This window comes from Acipenser ruthenus, chromosome 2, assembly GCF_902713425.1.
Source record: "Acipenser ruthenus chromosome 2, fAciRut3.2 maternal haplotype, whole genome shotgun sequence".
Lineage (NCBI taxonomy): Eukaryota > Metazoa > Chordata > Actinopteri > Acipenseriformes > Acipenseridae > Acipenser > Acipenser ruthenus.
Genome location: NC_081190.1, coordinates 6,609,882 through 6,637,367, shown reverse-complemented (window position 1 = coordinate 6,637,367; position 27,486 = coordinate 6,609,882). Strand labels below are relative to the sequence as shown.

Here is a 27,486-nt window from a genome sequence, read left to right as displayed (position 1 = left end):
GTATGTTCAGATTCGTATCCAAAGTGTATTGTATTTTTTCCCCTCGCTGGTCATTGAAATGTGAAATGTCTTTTGAGAGCAGCTGACTGAGTGCTTATTAACAGGTTGTGTGTCTGTGTTTTCACTAACACGTCACTACTGTATGGTGTTGTGCGTATTAATCACATTATCAGTAGTGCATTTGGGGAAAAATAGGAAATAGGATCTCTAAGCACGAAAATACTGACTCAGAACTAAACAGTGGGCTCATCTTATTGTGATCGCCTCCATTCGTCTAGGTTTAGAGAACAGTTATCCACAAGCAGTAAACGCTAAGCTATGGATAAAGAAGCCTGTTATTACTAAAAGCTTTTAAAAGGTCAGGAAGGCAGGATGGAGCCTTGGTGGTTCTTTGCACAACTTTTGATAGATAGTTTGTATTGGGCAGCAGTGTGGAGTAGTGGTTAGGGCTCTGGCCTCTTGACCGGCAGGTTGTGGGTTCAATCCCAGGTGGGGGACACTGCTGCTGTACCCTTGAGCAAGGTACTTTACCTAGATTGCTCCAGTAAAAACCCAACTGTATAAATGGGGAATTGTATGTAAAAATATTGTGTTATCTGTATAATGTGATATCTTGTAACAATTGTAAGTCGCCCTGGATAAGGGCGTCTGCTAAGAAATAAATAATAATAATAAAGATGAAAATGATGGTTGATGGTGTTTTTTCGGAGGTTTTATTTGTTTGTCACAGTTCTCGCTAATGAACTAACTGTTGAGCACTCATGCAAAATGTGCAGTTTGTAGCAGATGTGTGGTTTCTACTGTACACTATACTGTATCTGGTACCATACGAAGTTAAAGACAGGTCTCAGTTTGCATGATGAAAAGTCCTTTTATCCAAACTGCTCCGAAGACACGAAAATGTTTGTATTAATAAGAAAAGGGAATTTTATTCCCATTAATTGATACAATGGAGAATGTTGTTTTTAAAACCTTTAAAATGTAGAATGGGGATATGATTTAGTATGCAGCTGCACTGAAAAAAGAATCTGGTCTAACTCTATTCTGGAGGTCACCCCCTGCTAAGGCCCTACACACCGGATGCGATGCGACACGTGAATGTGTCGTACGACACACCGCACCACGACAAAAAAATAAAACGTCTTTTTGATACGAGCATTTCGCACTGTGTGCGATGCAACGGGCGACACTGAAGCGTTGCAAAAAAAAATAGGATCCTATTTTTGCGATTTTGTTGCACTGCAGCTAAGGAACTGACCAATGAGTAAGTTTTCAGTAAACAATGGCGGTAGAAAAGATCATTCTTGCAGCATCAAAATACCCGGAGCTGTACAATAAAGGACACAAAAATCATAAGGGCACAGCAATGAGGGAGAACAGCTGGCAGTCCATTTTCAGAGACCTGGATGTAGCTAGTATGTATGATTCGTTTATCTTTACCGAAATAATAAGTATTCTGAAAAGCTATTATGTATTCTACATTTATATTAGCTGTATAACAGGACTATCATACGTGTGATTTTTTTCCCAGCTGATAATACAGTCAGAGGAGCGTCGCCTATCACATCGCTCACGCCTGTCGCCACTGGTGTGAAAGGTAGTGTTGCAGTGAAAGTACCATTTTATCACAGGACAAATCGCATCGCGTCCAGTGTATGGAGACCTTTACCGTCACATTCAAGGAAATGTGAATTTATTTTAATCATGCTGATTCATCATTTTATTCCACTTTGTTTTTGTACTTACTGACTTCCTGCTAGTTCATCTAATTGTGTTCATGATACTTTGAAGTTCAAAGAGCGTATTACTTTTTTTTTTAGGTTTCTTCTGAAAATGTTTATCCAGGAGTGGCCCTTGAGATTCAGCCTCCCTCTTTTTCTCTGCTGGTGGTGTTCTCACTGAATCAGCTGTATTCTCAACCATTCTACCAATCAAGTCAGAAAATGTGAATGACAGAAAAAACAACAACTTGCATTTATCTTTATTCTTACTGCAGGGTCACGTATTCTAGTTATTGAATAAATTTGAATAAATATATAATAAAAAATACAGCAACTAATTACTTTACCTTAAAGGGACTTTTTCTACGTTTTCATAATACTGTATTACATGTCTCGAGGCCCTTCAGTGGCAGGGGCGTGCCTTGCACATATAGTGCATTGTGGAGCATGGCAAAGTATGTCAAGAAAAACTACAGACAGTCTTTAAGGCAATTACAAGACTTGGCTGCTTAATAATTTAGCTGAGATTGCAGACATGTCAGGTGATTGCAACAGGGATAAATGATTCAGACTTGCCAGTAATGTATACATTATTGATTTTCTAATCTAAATGATTATTAATATTAAACTAAATCAAAAAGCTTACCCACTTAAACATGACCGCTTTAGTCATACATGCTAGATACAATTTCAATACAAACAGCAACAAAACTTAATGTACTGAATTGCAAAGATACAATTTTTACACATGAGAAGGCTGATACTCCAGGAGTCAATCCAGTCCATGTTATTCTTGATATAGTGCAAATTAAATACATGCAGGACAGCAGTTTTCTAATTGTATAAACTAATAACATGATTCGTACTATCAAGCAACGTTTAAATTGTAAAATTCCACAGGTGTCTTCAACATGCATGGTTCGAGTGTTGAATTCTAGTACAGTGCACTCCAATTACAAAGGAGTTGAAAGAATACATCTCTACCTGAATTAGGTTCACCGGGACAGTTACTAATATCCTCTCTCTAGTTTGTGCTTTTATCTGTTCTTATGCTGGGAAGGTGGTTATTATGTTTTGCTGTAATTGATTATTTGCATGATAAAGATAATTTTGCATTCAGAACTTTCTTTTATATTTTTAATATAAACAAGCAATATGAGCTAAACTAGAACTGTGATATTGTAGGAACAGTATACCAAGAAATCAAGGGCACAGTTTGATTGTAATTTTTATTTAACAGATTTACAAAAACACTTATAAGGAGAGATACAATGCTGTCCAATTTTCTTTCTGAAAGCCTTGTGAGCAGTGTGAAATATTAAAACGTAATGAATGAAAAAGCAAATCTTAGCATCAAAATGTATTACATGTAATGTTAAAATATTACATTTTTGGCTTTGTCAAACGTAATTTGTAACTAGCATTGGTATGTTATACACCCAAATGATTCCATTATACAGTAACAACAAAAAAATGTAGTTAATGTAAACTAGAATATTTTTTTCTTGACGTATTTAAAAATATTTTGTCAGTATAATATCAATACAAGATTGTGTAACCCAATTTCAAGATTTTTTAATCACCTTGTCCAGTAGTGTCCAGTATCTGGGGCTATTTTAATCACTGCAAATGTAATTATTTGATTTAAGCGAAGATGAAATTTGAACAGTGTATAATTGCACTTTAGTAATTACAGCAGCACAGTGGTGTTATCCACAGTCTGTCCCACTCTGTGTGTGTGTGAAAGGAGGACCTTTTATTACAGTTGAACTCAGGTAAACCCTGGCTTTGATCAGTCTTAAATACAGCGCTTCTTTTAGGGTTTGTACACAGGCGATATTTGCAGATTTGCTGGTACTAGTTGGAGTTTCTGCACTATGTAAACTGCTGGCAGTATGTACACAATTTGTAAAATAAATGAATCAATGGTATAAACTATGAAATCTGACCCTTTCCGGTTGTATGTTATTTATATTGAGGGCCAGTCTCCGTATTCTTGAATTCAGTGCTCACCTTGTAGGCTACAAATGCTAAACAATTTGCAGTTGTAACCTGGCCTGTAATAATAACAATAGAGTAACCTGTGCCCCATGTTATGTATGCAGTATGTACTCTGATTGAATAATGCAGGTATTCTGTAAAGCTTGGAGTTGTGTATAGTTCAGCTTGAATACAATTGTCAACGTGAACCCTAAGGGAGCCCATATAGTCTAATAAAAATGTAATGCTTGCATTGGTTTCAGTCAGGCAATCTTCATTTGCAGATGTAAGACCTGTTGTAACTGTGTTTGAGAAGACATGGAAATTGTGAGCTACACATTGGAGAGATAATGTCTGATGCGCATCATTGAGCCCTATCTTGTTCCTTGGAGGGAGGGAGGGAGGGGGAGTGGGTTCATCAGAGTGACATGACAGTACTTGCAGGGTTCAGAGCTGGTATAATTATTACTGTTAGTGATATTTCTCGTAGATGGGTGATGAGTGTCTGATATAATCCAGATGGAAGTACATTAGGCTGTTAATAAATGAAGGTTTTTTTGCATCTGCGGAATGACAAACCAAGATTATTCTAATGAAGTTGGAGCAGGGCAGATGGGTTTTTTTTTTCTTTCTTTCTTTCTGACGAGTGCCAGCATGTTTCGCCACTTACAATGGCATTTGTGTTGAAAGAAACAATTTAGCTGGTCTGTCACCTTTCTATTTTTTGTTGTATTCGGATCTGACACGTCTAGCTTTTGTGGCATGTGCATATTTAGAGTCCAGAAGTTTAATTAAGGTAGATCTCATCTCAAAAGGGCTAATGATGAAACTGCGATTCTCCGACTTTATTGATGGAAATTAAATGAACAAAGGATGCTGGGCAGTGCAGCGTTCATTTATTCAGTTTCACCTGGTTTGGTTTCCTAGCTCTGTAATGTGTTGCTACCAAAAGTTAATTGCGTATTTTTTGTGGGGGGTTCTTCTTTTATGTATATTTTTTTAACTGTTCACTGCCGTGTAACTGCTTGAAGAAATGTATAACTGTTCCACGAGAAATCCCAAACTTCACCTCTCTACCTTTAAGGGTTACTGAGACATTGCATTGGCACCGTCACATTTTGAGTATCGGGGGAAGAAATGACTTTGACACTGGAAATGAAGCCTGCATTTGATCAACTGAAATAGTTTTCCCTAAGGGTGAGATCATTGAGATTCCCAACTGTGAAACTGAGAAGTGAACAAGGTGGAGATAAAGAGTCTTTAACCACCAAATCATGCCTGTTTTGTTTGTTTCCATTGCAGGTGGTGTCTTGGTTGCAAGCAACAACTATTTATTTAATTTATTATATTTCAAGTGTTAATTAAAAAAGAAAACAAAAAATAAATAACTAAATAAAAAAGAACTTTAGCCACAAGATGTTTGAAGGCTCCAAAGATTAAACATTGTGCAGTGGTGTAGGGTGGGGGTCGTCTTGCCTGGGGATGTTGACCAGGTTAATCCATTTGGACTAGGGTTTCGTATTTAGAGTGACCAAGGTTATTACATTTGTTTTTTAGATGAATACCCCTACAGTTCCCTTACCTATCGACCCAAAGTGGTTAGATGTGCCGTTCCATGAAAATTATATATTTGTTACACTGATAAGTCATTCACATTAGGCTAATGACAAATGCAAGCTTTTTGTATTAATGGATCTTTCCTTGTACACAGGAGTTTGGTCATTAGAAAGTCTTAGGCTTGCCAGTAGCCCTGATACTGTTGACCAAACATTGCAAATACATGTTCCATCCATGTACTAAACTATAGAATACAAACCTGCAGTGCTGAGTTCTACTATCCCTAAAGGAGGGGACTCAGGACAGCTCTAAGGCTGGCCACACATGCTGGGTTCATGTTACAGTAGGGGTCCTAACCCTAACCCACACCTGCAGCAACATCACATGCAGAGATATGTAAACATGCAGACGACTGATTATAGCATTCAGAGTTGTGTTAAAAACAAATTAAACACGTCAAACACTCCTTAGAGTTTATTGTAATCAGAGGGTGCTCAGAACGCAAAGGAGCTGTGATCCGAGTCACTGTTGGAATTGTAATTGAAGACCATGTAGACACGGAAAATATAAGGGCAGAGCTTTTTACTTTTTTTTCCCTGAAAGGAATGAATTCATGCAATCACCGAATTGTTTTTATCACCTAATCACGCTGTCAAGAGCACAACTTTAAATGGATGGGTATAATCAAAGAAAATGTTTTAAGCAAGATGTGGAGTCTTAATGTCTGACTCGTACTATTTTTCTGGTAAGATTTCAAGACATATAGGGAAAGGCCTACATTCTTCAAGGCTTCATTTTAGTACAGATGTACAGGAAATTCAACGAACGTTGATCTGCAGTTTCAAAATGTACAATGTACAGCCACCAAGGGAAAATAAAATAAATACAATGGTCCCCTTGAACGGTGGGATCCGCTGAAGTGTCTATATATGTATCTCTCTCTTTCTATATATATATATATATATATAGAGAGAGACACTGCTGTGCAAAAGTCAGGAGTTACAGTATATATCGATGTTATGAGCATAAACAATTTACTCAAAGCTTCCACTAGTGTTTTCCACTATTATAACAGCTTTGACTGTTATTAATACAGCTTAGTCTGGGTGAGAAGAAACCAAGCTTGTCATTTAGCAATCTTTTAATTCACATTGATCAGAGTCTTCAACAACTTGTGAGCACAACAACTCAAAGTAAACTATACATGAGCAGCTAATATGAAGTGTTGTAATAGCTAAAACTTTTTTTTTTTTTTTTAAATGTATACATGACATGATGCTCTGTAGATGGATTCTATGGTAGTATTAAAGCAGGTTGATTCTATGGTATTATTATTATTATTATTATTATTATTTATTTATTTATTTATTTATTTATTTATTTATTTATTTAGCAGACGCCTTTATCCATGGCGACTTACAGAGACTCTAGTATAACCCCTGCCCCCCCTCCCCAAAATGTCTAAGACATTTGCACAGCAATATATATATACAGTATTTGAATTGAATTATCCAGCTTTCAAGTTCTTTGGTCACACCTAATGTGGTCATGATGTGTCCATTAAAAAACATGCACAAAGTGTGGTGAGGAATGTCAAGTGCTCCTGGACTGAAACAAAACATTATATATCAAGGAGAAGAGAACAAGCATGCTGTAGACATGTGATGTAAATAAAATGTCCCTTACAGTGGCATACATTAGAAAGTAATCTAGTATTCATGAAGTAAACTGCTTTCATGTACTGTATCTCCTTCCCTTCATCTAAGTGAGTAAAGGCACTCTGCTTGTCTTTTCTAACTAGAATCTAATGGAGACAAACATGCCTGACATTACTGAGTATGTTTAGCCTGATAAAGTTCATCCTAAACCCACTATAACTATTAGCCTGATAAGGTTCGCCTCAATGAATCATTTCTGTTTAGGCTGGTAGTGTTAAGGTCAAGGCTTTAGTAACCTTGTGCCATGCAGATGATCCTCTTATCATTTGAGAAGCAGTTCACTGGACCAACCTTGGTTGCATTAATCATTACAGATTAGACCAGCAGTGTGGGAGGTCTTGATTTGGTCTTGTTACAGCCCTTGTTTGAAGAAGACTTTCTTTTGAACTATACAAATAGATCAGCTTGCTTATGTTTGATTCTCCATTGAGCACTTGCCAGAATGGTGCTAGCTGCTTATCTCATTCCCACCCAAGTGTGAGGGCTGCTGCTGTCAGACCAGAACAGAGTCAACTGTCAGCGCAGAATTTTTCAGCATTATTTAATAAGGGTTATTTTAGACCCTTGATGTTTCGGTAACTGTCTTACTTTCTTCTCCGACTCGACAAAGTTTTGTTTTTGTTTTAATTCTCCTGAGGTTGAGATCCATTACAGCACAATTTGCTTTAAACACATTTCTTTATTAATTTAAGAATTGCTCCCTTGAGACCACCGATTTCTTGGCTGTCCTTTGTTGGATGAGAAATTTTAAAAAATCCTGATGGGAACAGTTCTTAATATTTGATTTCTCCATTTTTGTACAGTATGTACAGCTTAAATAGATTGCTTTACATGAGGAATTGTAATCCCTCAAGACAGGATTGTATTATGTCATATAGTATGTTGCCATTTTTGCAATATAATAATAGTCATTGCCGTTTTATCGGGACACCTTGGGAGATGTAAAAATATCCAGAATAAGCGGCTGCGCCAATTAAACAAGAGGCATTTGAGAGGACCTTAGTCACACTTATAGTCATCATTTATGACATGCACAAGAGGAGTATTTTTTTTAAATGTTATTTCTAAATGAAAAGAATGAAATTACATCACATTATGAATAAATGTTAAATGCATTAATAGTTTTTGTATTCCTTAACAAAATGAAATCGACTCATTTTCGTTTTTCAGCCATGATGACACATGACAGGTGAGGCTAAAACCACTGGTTTACACAATTACGCAAGTCACAGCGTAATCACTTAATCACTGCACTGCACTACGCAAACCTGTTCTGAAAAGTGATCTCCGTTCATCAATTGAAAATACCATATCCCAATTAAACGAAGTGGCGTCCCAATTAAACAACGGAAATAGCTTTGGGAAGAACCGTCTCCCAGACTTCTGTCCCATTTTAAGCAGAAAACCCAAATTTAGTGTCCCAATTAAGTGGCGGTGACTGTAACATGCTAAATAAAAATCTGCTGCATAATACTCACACATTGGAATGTGTACAGAACTTTACACCGAGGTGTACACGTGACACAAATAAGTAACTGAACGTATCGATTCCTGGAGGGCTTATATTATCAAAATAATTGGAAATTACAATAATTAGAAGGAAGTATGGCCTAATTAAAATACTTGTATATTTTACTGCTGTAACACATAAGCAGCAAAAATAGAATTTTTTTTTTGGTAATTTGAGGATTGATTGGACAGTATTTAATTGTTTATACCCTCTGAATTGCATGGGGTGGGTGGGAGGATGATGTGCACCCCTAGTGGTCATTTTTATACTGGCCTTTACAGAAACCCCACCTTGCTCAGATGCAGGTACAAATAATAAGGTTATTTATAGGGATATTACCATAGTGGTGATAGTAATAATAATGATAATGGAGTACTCTTGAGGCTGTTTTGTTTCTAAATCTGACTGTACATTACTACTGTCCATAATTGTATTATTCCTTACATATGTTTGTGTCGATACGCTTCATCACAATGAACAGCTTGTTACTACTTGATAAAGTACGAAAACCAGATTCCCCAAATCTAAACTGTCACCAACAAATTCTTACAACATTTCAATGCATAAATATCACTCTGTCTTTCTTTTTTGTTTAACTCGCCATATCACAATATGCCAAGTTGTGTTGACTGGTTCTGCTTGTGGTTTCTGTGCTAAAGAATTTGGTCATGCTCGAGTTGAGACCCCCCGAAATTCGTCACACACGTGCCTGAGGCACTTTCAGATATGGATCTCCAGAACTAACAGACCTCGCTTTAGAGCTCTTATCTGCACGCTTCCCTTGAGAGCAATGCATCGGATTTAAATACAACCAAATTTCCTGACTCAAAACTTATGTGAAAGTGCTTGTGTGTAAACTGCAGCACAGCCTATTCAGTGACACTGTTGAGTGACATGTTGACACACTTATAATCTATTTTCTTTTTTTATCCTCTGATGTTTTTTTTTTTTTTTTTAACCTCCTGAGGCGCTGAGTAAATATTGTACCACAAATGAAATTTTCTGCAAGGCTTATTCATATCATTAAACACAAGCATATTGTGCTTCAGAATCATTCAGTCTTCATCAGTGATGCTGACATTTAGTGAATTAGTGAAGTTAAATGGAATATATCTTAAAACTATTCTTGGCATTTTCCTGAACTAGCTGAATTATAAAATTCATCATTTAATTTCTGCTTTTAGTCTTCTCTGATAGGCAGGGTTGAGCAAAATGTCATATTTCATATTACATCTCCCAACAGGATTTATTTCTTCCCGGATCAAAATAGTTGATGATTTTATTTTTAAAGAGCTTGGCCTACATAAGTGAATTTATACTAGCAATGCACTATTGCATTTCAGAAAAAAATAACTTATTAATAGTCTTTTTGAAGCAATTAACTTCAAATCTTTGAACAGATCTAGTTCTAACCCATTTGCATCATTTTTACATGTTACATTACAGTGTTCAGATTCCCAGGTCCTAGTTAGGTCTCAGATTCAACCAAGCCATATTTGGGCTACTTCCTGTTATATTTAAAGGTTTTATTTTATTTTCATACACTTGTGAAACAAAAACACCTTTTCTTACTCATTGCAAAAACAACTTTCGTGCAAGTCACTTATTATTTTCTGTAGACCTCTTACTAATGACAGTAAACTGTATCACAGGGCTTGAAACTCCCACTGGCCCTGTACCCAGTCCTCCTTGGTTTCAGAGCTTCCCTTGTTTATGTATATTATTGAAATGACCAGGTTCTAGGAATCTGAACAATCAGGCCCCTGGTAGATTTTCTCTGAACTGATCGCACTTCTCACAGCATGAATAAGTCAGACTTGTAGGTCTGAATGTTCATACAGCTGTAAGGGAGGAACAGTGTATTTAACATTAAAGTCCCGGCCTCATTTCAATAATGTACTTAAGTATGGTAGTTCTGAAACCCAGGACAGGGTGCAGATGTAGTGGGAGGTTCAAGCCATAATACAAGCAGAACAACGTTAACTGGCTTTCTAGAAAGTTGCAATGCTAATAAGAGGTAATAAAACGATTACGCCTTGCAATTGAGATAATCTCCATTGATTTATGCCAGGAGGCATCACAAGGTATGGACACGGTATACATTGATTCCCCACTGCTTCACTAACCTTGTTCCTACTGTGTGCATGTGCACTGCCCTCCAACGAGTATGCCCTAATGTCCATATATAAGTTTAGATATCAATGAAGATAGAAAATTGCATTTGCCCCAGCCCTATTAGGCTTCATGGCAGGCACATTCCACAGAGCATGGCCCTGTACCATCCCTTACTGATGTGTATGGAGTTACAAGGCAAGCATTCTTCAGGGCATTAGCCAGACAATCTTCAAGGCTACAGTATCTATGTCTGTTGAGAGATTTTGTAGACATTAAACATCCTGTGGTGCTTTCCAAAATGTTGACCTTGGTTGATAGGAGGCTGAACTGTAAACATACCTTCAGATCATTTCAAAGCAACGCACCAAACCACACATCAGCATACCAGGTTTTTTTTTTTTTTTTTTTGATATAGCTTCTTGGCAGTTGTTTGTAAGTAAGTGGTTTAAAACATTGGTGTAATAAAAGAAACATTTCTTTTTTTTTCTCGGCTATTGGCATCGTTCTCTTTATGCACTGTCTGTACTCCAAAGGCAGTCAATAATGCAGGAAATTTTCTGTTGGCAAAAAAAGAGGAAAGTTGTCAATGTCATTAAACCATAAAAGTGTTTCCCTGAGGGTAAAATTACACTGTATACATGTTTCTCACATGCAGCTTTGGGGATAAACATGTCTTACATCAGCTCATAGCTTGTAGCTAAGATATGCTCTTTTTTGTTGACAATTCCCTTGCAGTTTGCTGTGCTTAGTACAACAGCCTTTGTTAAAAAGCCCGACCCCCCCCCCCCCGTTTTATATCTAGATACATATAGTGCATTTATGTAGAATATATAGTTCATTTATTTTAAAAAGGATTTTACTAGGGTATCTCATGCTGTACTGAATAATTATATATTCTTTTCTCCCAGATCATCACAAAGCATGTCTATGAATTGCTAGAGAAAGAATGCAACATGAAAAAAGAAATTCTCCCAGTAAGTATAAGCATTATATTTTATTGTAACTTTTTCTAATTAGTGAATAAACTGACTTCGTTTTTATAAGTAAAGCTGCTTTACATTAGAGTCGCAGTGTATAACAATAAACCACTTTGCTTGTTTACTTTGTGAATAATTAGCCATTGATGCATTCCTAATGTGAAATGTTTTCTTTTACATTACAAGTGTAATATAAAAAGCATTGCAATGAATGTGCTGTTTATAAATTGAGACAGACATTATTTGTATTTTTTTTTAAGTGGTTGTTCATAAATAGCACAGGATTTGAAAGTAGAACAAGACCATTACTAACCCAAGCTGGTCATGCTGTACGTTGTTAGCATCTTTACATTACATCCTTGCATTATGGAGGCTTGTGGCAAAGTGCCCCGCCCCTGTGTGCATTTGTGTGTTCTGTGTTGTATGTATGGGTGCGTATGTTAATGTTGGTGTATAGATTGGTACACGGGATATAAACAGGTCTGTGTTTCACGTGTGTTTAAATTGTATATTTGTATTTAGGCACGGGATTGCACATCACGCACGTGCATTTAAAATATAATATGCGAGCACGGGGTTGCACAGAATTAATTCACGTGCTGGGATTCAAGTGAATAATTAATTAGTAATTGAATCCCAGCACAACAGTATATATAGATGCACGTTTCATTCAGTCGGGGTTGGTGTTCGGTGAGTGGAGAACGGGAGAGAGAGGAGAAACTAAAAAGTGAAAGAAAGAAGGAACGTAAATATTGCTTTACTCACCGTGTTTGTTCGTCCCTGTTTGTTAGTGTGTGTTCGTTTTTGTTTGTCTCTTTATTTTGGCGCAAGTGCCGTGTCCAGTGTTTTTTGTGTTTCAAACCTTTTATTTTCTGTTTATTAAATGCTGAGCGCGATCACGCGCCCAGCTTATACCAAACCACATCTCTCTGTGTATTCCTTTTCTGGTCTGACGCCACCCACTCTGGCCGTCTTTGTGACACGTGGTGTCTTCGTGGGATAGCCGCGCCTCCAAGCGTCAGACCAGGAGGGGTCTGGATTAAAAAAAAAAAAAAAAAAAAAAAAAATTACAAATATTGTTTTGGGGGAAAAAAACAAACAAAAAAAATCAATGGCAGAAGACGCCATCAAACTGCGGGGCTGGTTCCTGGAGAATGCTGGGCTGGAGGCCCAATCTCTGCCCATAGTCGTCCGAGTCCTGTGGATGATGGACAGTGAGAGATGGGAGGCATATCAGCAGGAACACACCCCAAACACCTTGGAGGAGGGTGTGGAGTTTGTCCTCAACTACCTGGAGGCAACCATAAATGGAACAGCAGCCCAGGTAGCAGGACCACCAGCAGAGGAGTACCTGCTGTCCCCATCTCCACCAGCAGAGGGTGAGTACCTGCTGTCCCCATCTCCACCAGCAGAGGGTGAATGCCTGCTGGTTTTGCCTCCACAGCCCAAATGGGAGGAGCCCAAGCGGAAGGAGCCCGAATGTCCTACGCCTGAGTGGGAGGAGCCCGAATGTCCTACGCCTGAGTGGGAGGAGCCCGAACGTCCTACGCCTGAGTGGGAGGAGCCCGAACGTCCTACGCCTGAGTGGGAGGAGCCCGAACGTCCTACGCCTGAGTGGGAGGAGCCCGAACGTCCTACGCCTGAGTGGGAGGAGCCCGAACGTCCTACGCCTGAGTGGGGGGAGCCCGAACGTCCACAGCCCAACAGGGAGGAGTCGGGGCGTCCACAGCCCAACAGGGAGGAGTCGGGGCGTCCACAGCCCAACAGGGAGGAGTCGGGGCGTCCACAGCCCAACAGGGAGGAGTCGGGGCGTCCACAGCCCAACAGGGAGGAGTCGGGGCGTCCACAGCCCAAAAGGGAGGAGTCGGTGCGTCCACAGCCCAAAGGGAGGCAAGTCGGGGCTTCCACAGCCCTGGGACCCAAGCCACCAGCAGAGGGAAAATGCCTGCTGGTTCAGCCCCAAGAGCCAGAAGGGGAGGAGTTACAGGCTCAACCCCCTGAAAATTTTTTGGGGGGAGAAGGGCAGGATGCTGGTGTCCCCCAGCAGCCTCTCGCTATGCTGCTGAAGGCAGCACGGCGTGCACATGCCCAGCCGCCACAGCAGAGGGAGCCAGCACCGCCAGGAGCAGAGGAGCTGGAGCTGCCTCTACCTCCACCACCTCCAGGAGCAGAGGAGCAGGAGCTGCCTCCGCCTCCACCACCTCCAGGAGCAGAGGAGCAGGAGCTGCCTCTGCCTCCGCCACCACCACCGCAAGGAGCAGAGGAGCAGGAGCTGCCTCTGCCTCCACCACCTCCAGGAGCAGAGGAGCAGGAGCTGCCTCTGCCTCCGCCACCACCACCGCAAGGAGCAGAGGAGCAGGAGCTGCCTCTGCCTCCGCCACCACCACCGCAAGGAGCAGAGGAGCTGGAGCTGCCTCTGCCTCCACCACCGCCACCGCAAGGAGCAGAGGAGCAGGAGCTGCCTCTGCCTCCACCACCTCCAGGAGCAGAGGAGCAGGAGCTGCCTCTGCCTCCGCCACCACCACCGCAAGGAGCAGAGGAGCAGGAGCTGCCTCTGCCTCCACCACCTCCAGGAGCAGAGGAGCTGGAGCTGCCTCTGCCTCCACCACCGCCACCGCAAGGAGCAGAGGAGCAGGAGCTGCCTCTGCCTCCACCACCTCCAGGAGCAGAGGAGCAGGAGCTGCCTCTGCCTCCGCCACCACCACCTCCAGGAGCAGAGGAGCAGGAGCTGCCTCTGCCTCCGCCATCACCACCGCAAGGAGCAGAGGAGCTGGAGCTGCCTCTGCCTCCACCACCGCCAGGAGCAGAGGAGCTGGAGCTGCCTCTGCCTCCACCACCGCCAGGAGCAGAGGAGCTGGAGCTGCCTCTGCCTCCACCACCGCCCGGAGCAGAGGAGCAGGAGCTGCCTCTGCTGCCCGTACCTCCGCAGGGAGTACGGTGGCCGGAGCCCCAGAAAGGGGAGCTGCCGGCCACGAAGAAGGGGGAGGAGGTCTGGAGACCACGTTCCCCAGCAGTAGTTTCGCTGCAGGAGTTCTTGTGGCCGGAGCCCCACAGGAGGGAGCTGCCGGCTACGAAGAAGGGGGAGGTCGGGGGACCATCTGCCCCCGCAGCTTTTTCGCTGCAGGACGGGACCAGCATGCTGTCAGCCGTGCCACTACCGGCAGGGGAGCTGACAGCATTGCCAGCCATGGGCCTACTGAAGCCTCCCTTCCCAGCCCGAGACTTTGTCCTGGACTGCTGGATTTTTAAGGGGGGAGGTGGCCGTTGAGGCCATGTGTGCTGCGCACAAGGGGGGGTATATGTGGCAAAGTGCCCCGCCCCTGTGTGCATTTGTGTGTTCTGTGTTGTATGTATGGGTGCGTATGTTAATGTTGGTGTATAGATTGGTACACGGGATATAAACAGGTCTGTGTTTCACGTGTGTTTAAATTGTATATTTGTATTTAGGCACGGGATTGCACATCACGCACGTGCATTTAAAATATAATATGCGAGCACGGGGTTGCACAGAATTAATTCACGTGCTGGGATTCAAGTGAATAATTAATTAGTAATTGAATCCCAGCACAACAGTATATATAGATGCACGTTTCATTCAGTCGGGGTTGGTGTTCGGTGAGTGGAGAACGGGAGAGAGAGGAGAAACTAAAAAGTGAAAGAAAGAAGGAACGTAAATATTGCTTTACTCACCGTGTTTGTTCGTCCCTGTTTGTTAGTGTGTGTTCGTTTTTGTTTGTCTCTTTATTTTGGCGCAAGTGCCGTGTCCAGTGTTTTTTGTGTTTCAAACCTTTTATTTTCTGTTTATTAAATGCTGAGCGCGATCACGCGCCCAGCTTATACCAAACCACATCTCTCTGTGTATTCCTTTTCTGGTCTGACGCCACCCACTCTGGCCGTCTTTGTGACAAGGCTACAGACTGAAAAAAAGAAATCTACAGAGTTATTGCTTTTAAGACTTTTAAAGTGAAACATCAGTAATGGCTGCAGTCTTGGATACAGAAGCTCCTGCTTGTGGAGCTCCTTTTTAAAAGTCTGACGGGACCACCCTTCGGGGAGTAATTGTCACTGTTAAACTCAATTAAATGAAATACATTTAAATCATCTGTCTTGTCCATCATAACTGAAACTGACTTGCAATGAGGTCATGCAGCTTTATATTATGGGATACATGTCAGAGATTCCATTGCACAACACATTCATCTGTCATCTCTCCACATTATTTTTATGAAGACGTGTATGTTATTTTTTATTTTCTCTCTGCTAGGTGGATGCTACAGATGATGAACCAAAAAGCTTCATCTATGTGACTGAAGATGCTCTGAGCAACCCTGACAAGCTGCTGGTTCTGATTCACGGCAGTGGAGTGGTCAGGGCTGGGCAGTGGGCTCGACGGCTGATCATCAATGAGGACCTGGACAGTGGAACTCAGATCCCCTTCATCAAGAGGGCAGTGGAGGTGAGACAGTGAATTACTGTTTTGTTTTTTTTACCCGTTTATAGTAATGTAGTCTGCTTTGTTTGGGGATGTGTGTTATCAAAGCCATTGCACTGTCATCCCTTTTGTGATGTGGGTGTGATTTGTGCACCGTAATCTAATCTAGTTGTCCGATTGGCTTAAATGATTTTGCAGTACACCTGATTGTATTGTAGTAACTGTAGTTTTGTCAAACCTAACAGTTCAACTTTAAAATGACATGAACCCTAATGAATCAGCCTATAGACTTATCAGAGACTGTGCTATTTTATTTTTAAATATATTGTTGTTCTAGCTTCAGGCCAGGCAATGGGTTTGCATGTGTCTGAACTATTAAAACATTTGGTGACTCAAGAGATAAACCCAATAACCCTTTTCCTCTGCAGGAATAAGCTGAATACAAGTATATTATTTATTTGAGAAATATTCTCAATTGCATTAGAAACAAAAATAATAGCTACCATTGTTATCCCCCGCCTGTGATGCATATCCCTGCCTGTGATACATATCCCTGCCTGTGATGCATATCCCTGTCTGTGATGCATATCCCTGTCTGTGATGCATATCCCTGCCTGTGATACATATCCCTGTCTGTGATGCATATCCCTGTCTGTGATGCATATCCCTGTCTGTGATGCATATCCCTGTCTGTGATACATATCCCTGCCTGTGATACATATCCCTGTCTGTGATGCATATCCCTGCCTGTGATGGATATCCCTGCCTGTGTTACATATCCCTGCCTGTGATACATATCCCTGCCTGTGATGCATATCCCTGTCTGTGATGCATATGCCTGTCTGTGATGCATATCCCTGCCTGTGATACATATCCCTGCCTGTGATACATATCCCTGCCTGTGATGGATATCCCTGCCTGTGATACATATCCCTGCCTGTGATACATATCCCTGCCTGTGATGCATATCCCTGCCTGTGATGGATATCCCTGCCTGTGATACATATCCCTGCCTGTGATGGATATCCCTGCCTGTGATACATATCCCTGCCTGGGATGCATATCCCTGCCTGTGATGCATATCCCTGCCTGTGATGGATATCCCTGCCTGTGATGCATATCCCTGCCTGTGATACATATCCCTGCCTGTGATGCATATCCCTGCCTGGGATGCATATCCCTGCCTGTGATGCATATCCCTGTCTGTGATGCATATCCCTGTCTGTGATGCATATCCCTGCCTGGGATGCATATCCCTGCCTGGGATGCATATCCCTGCCTGTGATGCATATCCCTGTCTGTGATGCATATCCCTGTCTGTGATGCATATCCCTGTCTGGGGAAAAAGCAGAGGCAGGTATCAAGAGAACCCCTTGTATCATTGTCATGAAACTTGCTGAGGACTTTCTTTAAGGTCCATAATGTATCATCGACTGTCTGTATGTCACACTTACATTTTAATATAGCAGAACCACTTGTCCCATTGGGATAAAACTTGCTTAGGACATTATTAAGTTTGTGTGCATATAGAAGATGGCATATATCATGCTGTGTTTATGTCATGCTTACATTGTTAAATAGAGAGAGAGAGAAAGCAATGTAAAAATTGGTCTGTTTGTTTCCAGTCGACAACAGGCCTGTATCAGAAAGATTTGAGTTGAGTCAGCTACAGGCAGGATTGCAGCCTAGCAGAAATGGGTCTCTCCAGCTTAATCTGATGGAGGAAGTTACCTCAAGAAAGCTGACACTGAAACAAGATGAGATTGAGTTTTGCTGACTGGTTTCATGGTGCAGATGGATGGCACTGGTCCTCATTTCTGATTTTTACTCGGTCTCAGAAGGTGAAGCCAGTGCTCTGGTCCTCGTCTTGGATAATGACAGTGATGGTGTGATCGTTGTACTTTACACCCATATGTAACACATTTGGGCTGATTTCTCATGCATACAGTATCTGAAGATGTGCTTGCAAAATGAATGACAAGTACAGGAATTAAGTTAATAATCAAACAGCTGTGTTAAGAAACATTACAGTGGTGGAAGTTCTGATAGTAACTTAAAAGAGTGTGTTACGTGGGTACACATTATGCTGATTTGAGAACGAACTGCACTTATAAATTGTGATTTTACGCTAAACCAGGCTTTCCAACAAATGCCTCTTGGGCCATATGGCTCATTGGACTCTTGATTTAGAGGTGATTGCTATGCAGTCGGTAGATTTTGGTAGAAGCCAAACGTCCAAATGCAAAAACAAATGATGTTCTGTCAGAGTTCAGCTGGTTAATGAGCACAGGAATACTGTTTTGTCTGCTTTATCAGTGGCAGGGGTGCAAATGCACCCCCAGTGTGTTTAAAATGAACATGTTTCATAACTCTGAATATCCTGGGTAATCCTTAATGGTGATTAAACACCAGTAATCGATTGTCTTTATTTTGATACCAAGCACGTCCTCGTCCGACTCGAGGAAACAGGAGTCATTGTTTTTCAAAGTGCACATGCTACATTTCTGCCTTCTGAAGGTTGCAAAAAATCTACATTTTTCACATACCACAATCGCAGCTCCTGCTTACTGGCAGAATAGATTGTTGAGAGTTGCAGGAGAGCTGAGGGAGATGAAGAAATGGTTTATCACTTCTAAAATTATTGATTTAGCCCTACTTATTTTTTTTAGCCAATATTCATTTTCATGAAACTATGTCTGTGTGTACTGCATATCACTATAAACAGTGCATCATTAATTCCAGCACTGTATTTGATAACTGCATTCTTTTCAATATCCTGCTTATTACCTGATACAGTACAGTATAAAAAAAAAAATATATATATATATATATACTGTATGTAGGCTTCCACATGCAGTTCCTGGTTAGGGTCCAGCACTGCATTGTATTACTGTATTGTTTACAATACCCTGCTTATTACCTCCTACAGTATATTAGAAAAAAAATATGATTTTATTGTGGAAAATTGATGACTGAGAGAGGCAACTCAATTCAGAATATATGGGCCCCCCATCTACAGTACAGAACCCTGAAAATTTGACAACAGCGCTGTTTTGATTGGAATGTTTTTTTTTTTTAGGTTTCTATCTTTCTTTTTTTGTTGTGTATACAAGTTCTCTGTGTTTTTTGTCGATGAATATACTGAAGCTGCTTTTCTTATGCACAATGCCACTGCATATCGAAGCACAGTTATGTGCTGACAATTTTTTTTTATTAGATTTTGTACAATTTGAGTTTCCAGGGACAATATAATATTTATTTTTGTAGTTTATATTTGTGTTTGTGACATTTTAAAGGCATTTACTGTGGATAGTACGGTTTTGTTTTTAAACAATAAATACATATTATTGATGCTGACGAAGGGTTAGGAACCATTGCAATCTAATTGTTAGGATAATGTAAAGTTAAATAAATGTGTTAAAAAAAAAATAAAAACAACACGGCTAAAATCACTTCACCTTTAAATCGCTTTACCTTTAAATCACTTTGCCTAGCGTTTGGCACCACCTCGTGTCCATCTCATGTTCACATCCTTTATTTGTATTTGTTTCAAATGGAAAATCTAATTTATGATGCCACCAGATAACAGTAAGAGCCTGATCCTAAGAAAATATATGTAAGATTGAGTTGAGAAAAAAAAAAGCTGTTCAAAGAAAACGTTCATAGTAGAGGAAGTCAAACACTCTGTAATATAAAGCAGCAGCTAAATAAATACTACCATTAGGTATTGATCTTGTTGTGTGGATTGAACCTGACTTGTCGGTCCCTTGTTGCTCCCCCCAGTCAATCTCCCAACAGTATCTGAACACACAGCTAACCGATCACATCGCTTTTCAGTGCTTTGGAAGAACTGCTGTGTTTGAACAAGTTGCAACATAACTTACATTCTCCCTAATGGCTATAGTACCTTGACACTGTAAAAATGTTGTTGTTGCTGTCGTTAGAGATATAATTATGTGTATCATTACTATTATGTGTAGTAGTTTTTGTCTGCTCCCAGCACTTATCTGTTTATGTATGTATTAGTTTGTTGTTTTTTATTTATTATTTATTATATTTATATAGCACTTTTTATACAAAGGTATCGCAAAGCACTGTACAGTACATAACAGAAAGAAAAGAGCAAGCATTTGTATAGCATGTTACACATACAACTGCCACAGTCAGACCATTTACATAACAGTATACACATAATAATACAAAAGTAGCAATTTTAAAGTTACATTAAAACCTACTAAGATAAGAAAGCCATTTTATAAAAGTGCGTTTTTAGTCTTGACTTTAAAACTGTAACGGTCCCAGCTTCCCTGACAAACGAAGGCAGAGCATTCCATAATTTAGGAGCTCTACAAGAAAAAGCCCTACCTCCTGTGTTGCTTTTGTTGACTCTAGGAATAACGAGCAGCCCCTTATCCTGTGATCCAGAGTGCAGTTTGGAAGATACAGGGTCAGTAACTCCTGCAAATAACTAGAAGCTAATCCATTCAGGGCCTTGTAAGTTAACAGCAAAATCTTAAAACCGATTCTATACTGCACAGGGAGCCAGTGTAAAGAGGCCAAAACAGGGGTAATATGGTCACTTTTCCTGGTTTTAGTCAGAATTCTAGCGGCGGTATTCTGAACAAGCAGCAAGCGGGATACCGCACGTTTTGGGACACCAGAAAAAAGTGCAATAAATTTCATTTATTTTATATTTATTATTAATAGACACAGCCTTCTTCTTTTGAATGTCTGCGCCACTTTACTTGTCTTCCCCTATTTCCATCTCTTTTTTTTGTTCGTCACCCAGTTCTGTACAGGAGAATATGTACAGTATGGATACAATAGTTTTCTATTGGAGGTTCTGTACGTTGTTTTTATAATGTGATGAAAGTAAATTTGAAACCTGCTGGTTATCTCAGTAAGTCTGTTTGCTGTCAGCGGGACACTCTCATAAACAGAAAAAGGATATATTGAGAATTGAACCACAAGTGTGTTTGTGCTGGTTTTTTTTTTTTTGTAAGGAAAACCCCTGCTGTAAAAAGGTTGGTTGAATGCAGTAATTATTATGATTAATTCACTGTGATCAGTTTTGTTTTTGAGGCACTATAGGATAACGATCCATCTTAATCCTGGATGTGTGATGGATGTTTCCCAACATTGCCTATGGAAACTGTGTTCAAGCTGCTAGTTTTTCAAGGGAAAGAATAAGAAAGAACGAAGCTTGTAATTAATTACTGTATGGAAAGCAGCACTATATTTTATAGATTCATACTAATTTGCTTATGGGATTTTGTATGTATGAAACACAGATCATCTCTTTGTAGGATCCTGAAAGTCTGCATTTGAGTAAAGAAATAATACATTCCACCTTTCACTCTTTACAAACTGGAGAGGTCACACCTACATAAAAACTTTACAGCCAATTAGAATTGCAGGTTGGTTTGAATAGCTACCTGTTTAAATCTTTAGGAATACACTTAAAGACCAACAGTAAATATACTGCTAGAGATATTGATTTTCCTTTGGAGAGAGAAAAAAAAAAAAAAGTTTTTTAAACTTTTACATTGCAGTCAACCAACGGGTGGCACTGCACGCTGTGCTATTGAAAACACCACGAGAAGCCAATGTAAATAAAAACAATGGTGGGAATGGATCCCTAGCAGAAATAAATCATACATTCCACACACACTGACTACAGGGAATTGCACAGTCGCAATTTGAAAAACATACAAAGAAATCACACAAACTTGTCTTGGAAACCTCTGCTGCATTCAGTACCTCTAATGTCTAAGGGGAACTCATTTCAACAGCTGGGTTCGAGGTAGGTAAGAGTTCATCCCAATTACTAATCAGGCCCTAGATACCACTACTCTGAATTGACACCACAGATTTCCTTACTGACTTCAGTTATAGCAATGTAGTATCATACTTGGCACAAAGCCACTTGGATGAACAGGGGGAAAGAAAGTGTAGCCCAGCAAGATAAGGTGGGTGTCTGTGCAAGCACAGATTCATGAATGAAAGATGTCCTTTCATTAAAGGTAATATGTATTTTTTCTGCACAGTTATTTAGGTGTCTCCCTGCTATCTTATGATAGAGAATCAGGAAGTGTTTAAATCCCAGAGACTTGCTGAATTGACAGCCGACAGGAGCCTGCACCAGTCCCAGTGCCAGCGAAGGGAAACAATGAGATGACAGCTCCAGTGTTTGCAGGGAGGTTGTTAATGACAGCTTATTCCTTTATGATTTCAATTCTTGACAGAAGACAGGTCTGCTTGTTGCATCATGGCAGCTGTATCATTACCTTCTGGCCCTGTCAGGACTGAATTTGAAAAAAGAGAGAGAGGGAGAGAATAGAGGGGGAGCGAGTGAGAGTGAACGGCTTGCAGTCTTGGGTTACAATTACCTTCTGCTATTTTAGGCACTGTTTCAGTATTAAAAGTGCATACAACCTTCTGTGATGTTAGAGTGCTGCTGGATATTAACTGCTGTTTCATGCTGCAATATTAAGAAGAACATGCCAGCAGCTAATTAAGTATGCACTAAAATCTATCCTCACCCCCACACCCCACCTACAGTACCCTCTGTTTCTTATTTTCTTTCCTGACGAATTGATTGCTTGCTCAAAGCATCTTGTTTTAGCTTGCTGTTACTTTGACATTGACCCAACCAAAATATACCAGAGCTGCTAGTGTGTACGTGACTGGAAAGGATGAGCATCCTCAAGCAGTAGGTTGAGATCTCTTTTCCCAGCGGTTTTGAAGCAGCATGAGTGAAAACGAGCGCTTGACAACGGCAATGAATATACAGCAACTCGGCGGTTGCTATTTTTTTCTTCTTCTTGTTTTTTTAAACAAGTGTTTTTTTTTGTTTGTGTCTGTGTTCCCCCCACCCTCCCCTCCCCAACAAACAGAAAATTAACTACGCATTCCAGAAAAAAAGCCCCCTCCCTCAAAAAACTAAAACAAAATCAAATGGTGTTTAATAAAAAATACGATCCATATTTCTCCTTTTGCTCTTGTTAGACAGTTACTAGTGGCTCGGGAGACTTGGAGAAAAGAAAGAGGGGGGGTGTGGTGTTTCAAAAGTGTGTCAAAAGCCTTGGGGTTTGTGTATGACCAGAATTTCAATGGGAGGCTGAGAAGGGGCTAGATGCGGCGAAGTCAAACATAGGAATCTTGTTTAATTTCTGTCATGTTGCTCTTTTTTTAGTCCGATTGATGTCTTTTTCAAAACCAGCTCCTCTCTATCGCTTTGTAGTACTGTATCTAAGATATGCCCCCTCCCTTCTTTCTACCACCCTCCCCAATGCCCCCTCCCTTCTTTCTACCACCCTCCCCAATGCCCCCTCCCTTCTTTCTACCACCCTCCCCAATGCCCCCTCCCTTCTTTCTACCACCCTCCCCAATGCCCCCTCCCTTCTTTCTACCACCCTCCCCAATGCCCCCTCCCTTCTTTCTACCACCCTCCCCAATGCCCCCTTCCTTTATCCTTGGGCTTAAGGCACTGATCCTTTCTGTCTGTGACTTTTTTCGCCTCTAACATTAGTTGAAATGGCCTGAATTGCTGAATTAGTCTTTTTTCTCGTGTGTGTGTGTAGATAAAGGGGGCTGATCTTGCTTCCTTGCTTGCTTTAAGAGTTTCCAGGTTGTTTCTCTGGGTAGTAGAAGGTAGAACATTCCCTGCAGTTAAAATCAATGCACTTGACACTTTCAAAGGCAAGAGAAGCAGTGACTTGCTCAGGGGTTAAACTTTTTTTAAATAGCCTCCCGCGAGATACTGGCTGTCAATAAAACACAATAATTACTTGGAGAAGCCTGGGAACAGCATGCTTAAATTGGGTAAATTAAAAATTGATCAGAAAGGGAGAAAACATTATTTCTATAGTCTTTAATTTATAAGAAGAATGCATTCAGTTTCTTCTGTACAAGTATGTATGACGCTGCTGGCTATATTTACTGGTACCTCTCTCCTCACTGTGAAAGATGGTTAGTTGAGATACAGAACAAGGGTTTAAATATTTGCATTCCACAATTTTTTTATGTGTTATTTTTATTATTATCTTAAATGAAAAATAGAAACACATTATTTTGTTTTAAGACACTTGATTTCCCAAGCTTATTACTTTTGGGAAGAAAAAACAAACAAAAAAAACATGCATTTTTTAAATAGGGGCAGATTCCAAAAGGAAGAGAACATAAAATGGAGATCATGGCAGAGAATACTCATGGGGTCTGTTTTGTGTACTGTTGATTTTAAAAGGGAAAAAAATGTTACTTTTGATCTGAAAATTTGAAACATTATTAAGAATCATGCATTTATTAGCCTTGCCAAGCCAAACTGTTGATAATTGGATTTTCAGAAATTAACAAATTATATCATCAAAAAACTAGCTAGTGAGGTATAGTAGGTCGTTTGCTGCTGCGGGCAGTTTCTCTCCCTCCGGGATTAACTTGTTTAGTTTCTCTCACATTGTGCCTGTGGCAGTATATGGTGGATTCAGACTTGTTCTTCCCCTCCGAGAAATCTCTCAGGCTGTGGATAACGTATACAAAATTAATAAATGGTGTTGCTTTTTCATTATCACCAATCCAGTGCAATTTGCTGTGCGCTCCCTTTAGATACCCCCCCCCCCCCCCAAACACACACACACACATATACTGGATTGTATAAGATTCATTAGAGAACAGATAGTAAATACTGCAGGACATCTAATGAATTATGTTTAAGAAAATATTCTGACAATTACAATTGCACAAATAAATTGAACCTTTTTTTTTAGGGCTGCAACGAATATTCGGAACACGTTACCAAAGGAAGGTTCGAACCTTCGATGGTATTCATTTGCATAATTTACTGGTGACGTCACCATAGCTACTTGTTTATATTTGATTGAAAATCCTATTATTTTACTGGTAATCCATATACATGGAATAAAACATTCACATCCAGATTAAAAATCTGTTATATAGAACAGTAATCATGTTTTTATAATTAAAATAAAAATAAAAATGCATGTTGTTTATTTCCACGTAATTGAAGATGTTTCTGATACATACAGTAAGCTTGTTGCATTGCACAACTGCAGCGGACTGAAGCAAAACAAAGCTTTATTTAACAGTCACCGTTCCAAGCAGGTTATCAGTCACATTTTACTACTGCTAAAAATATTAATACTACTACTAATAATATGAATTTACGCTTGTCAAGTGACCCCAGAGATTGGTTATGGCCGTCGGGGCATTTAACAAAAAATCCCAAACAGTAGGGTTTCAAGACATGTTTTTCAATACAGCTTACGCTATACAATGCTTTGCTGTCGAGATGGAGAATGAAGAAATTAAAGGTTTGCTTCTGGATAACACGAGCTGGGGGTTGAGGGAGGGACGGATGGTGCTCAGTTTTATTAGTGTTATCATATATTTTGTTTCAAGCATATTCTACCATAGTACTCCTCTTACACTGTCTTGTACACTAGATATTCAGTACATATTTTACTGAAGCACTACAATCGCACCGCCCCAGTGCTTTGGATACTATACCTGCTCCATACATGGCAGCGGCACCATATAGAGTTGCTGCCTATAACGATTTGGTAGCGGATTTTAATACAACAACATTTGTTTACGTAATATGCATTCTACAAATCAAAAGATCGAATTTCACATGTGAGTGACATTTAATGTGTGATTTATAGTATTCATATATTGTCAAACAGTTTCTGTTAACAGGAAAAAAAAAAACCAAAAACACAGTGCGGCAAAGGCGTCTGACGAACCTTCGAAGATTTAAAACAATCTTCGAATCCCTGGCTAGCGAACGAACCTTCGGACACAGCCCTGCTTTTTTTATTATTTGTATTATTATTTTAGTTTGTACATATTATATTGTAGGTGGAATTTTGCCATCGTTTTGTAGTGAGGATATTTTCTTTATCTCAGATTGTTGAATAAAACATTTGTGTTTCAAAATGTTAATTACGTACATAAAAATACTGTTTAAAAACTTGCCATGCAAATTCCATTATGGGTGTTAATAGTTTAGAGCTTTTAAAAGTTAGTGTTAAACATTTATAATTTTGCCTAAACGTTTCAGACAGTTTATTTAATATCTAATATTTCTTCACTGTTTTCTCTTCCATATAAATGTGGTTTGCATGTTTGCATACTGCATGTTGCAGTACTTTATAAAATGTGATGCCAGGCTTCTAATAAAGAGTTTTCTGCTTGGTTACAAACATTAAAGCATAAAGCTTCAACCGTTGGGAAACTAAAACCCCTACATGATATACATTCTGGTTTGTGTCGTGTGCATTTTAACGACAGGATTTATATTTCTTTATCAGGAGTCTATTAAGAGAGGCTGAGAAGAAGTAAACAAACATAAACCAATATCCAAATGTCAAGAACTTAGATTTTCTGCTGGTGGGTGGAAAAGTTCAAGGGAGACGCAGACTCAGAAACTGTGATTGTGTTATATTGAGAGAAGAAACAGATATTTCCAAAAGTACCTGATCGTTGGTCGGGAACTTATTGTTTAAATACAGGTCAACAGGGTCCCAGATCAGGTTAGTGGAGAAAAATCATTTCTCTTCTTGCTCTGTTCCAAATAAAATAAGTGAGAATTGCTGCAAGCTTTCAGAGTTTATGCTGAAGTCCTCGGGCTAAAAAACACATCCTTAAAATTGGGGAAGATATTTATACTGCATATATCTATATAAAACTGATTTTAAGGACTGACAGGCTTAGCTCTGATTTAAGATGAGGAGCGACAGTGATGAGCACTGAAACATTTAAATGGCAAAATGCGGTTAAGTGCAATACGGGGCTGGGACAATAAAACACGTCTTCCCCATCTCTGTCACTGCATCTTAACTTACTCCAGCAAGCTCCCTCACACTAGCACATGTGCATGCCCTACAGAGCACACCCTCTGGCCTCTTCAAACTTCTAAAAACACACATCTGGGCGGTGCTTGTGCCCCAGATTTCCTGACATTCAGTCATCAAACACCCCCCCCTATAACTTTTGTCAGGATTTATTCAACCCTATTACCAACCACCTGTTCACCTGCTCTGGAGAATAGCTAAAATCCTTCATGGTTAGAAAAAAAAAATGCTACAAGGAGCTGAGATTGTCACTTGGCACCCAAGCGCCTGCTGGAAAGGAGATGAGTACCTTCAGCAGTATAGACCCCTTGGAAATAAACATTCAACAAGCTGCTGAGAGCCAGTGAGATGGCAGGCTAGTGGAGGCTGGGGGAATAGACATGCAGACAGACAGATGGAATCAGTACTGTGGCTGAGCAGTTAGAGGACAATGCTTTCTATTTTATCAATTATAGTTCTTAAAAAATAAATACCAATAATAATAAACAGTGGATTACCCCCCCCCCATCTTTAAAAGTGTTGGCTGTTATCATGTTCTTACTTGTGTGGAAAAACAGCTCAACTGAAACTGCAAAGATGTATTTCTATTTACACAGGCTGCATTT

At 40.0% G+C, this 27,486-nt stretch overlaps 1 protein-coding gene across 4 annotated transcripts in view; it reads left to right on the top strand.

The window, feature by feature from the left end:
- LOC117404128 (cotranscriptional regulator FAM172A) overlaps window positions 1-27,486 on the top strand; it is a 173,171-nt gene that overhangs the window by 10,301 nt on the left and 135,384 nt on the right. For all 4 annotated transcript variants that reach the window (XM_034006878.3, XM_034006879.3, XM_058987422.1 and 1 more), the window contains exons 5-6: window positions 11,510-11,575; window positions 15,843-16,034. In XM_034006878.3, the coding sequence (XP_033862769.3) occupies window positions 11,510-11,575; window positions 15,843-16,034 (258 nt within the window). The remainder of the gene's footprint in view (window positions 1-11,509; window positions 11,576-15,842; window positions 16,035-27,486) is intronic.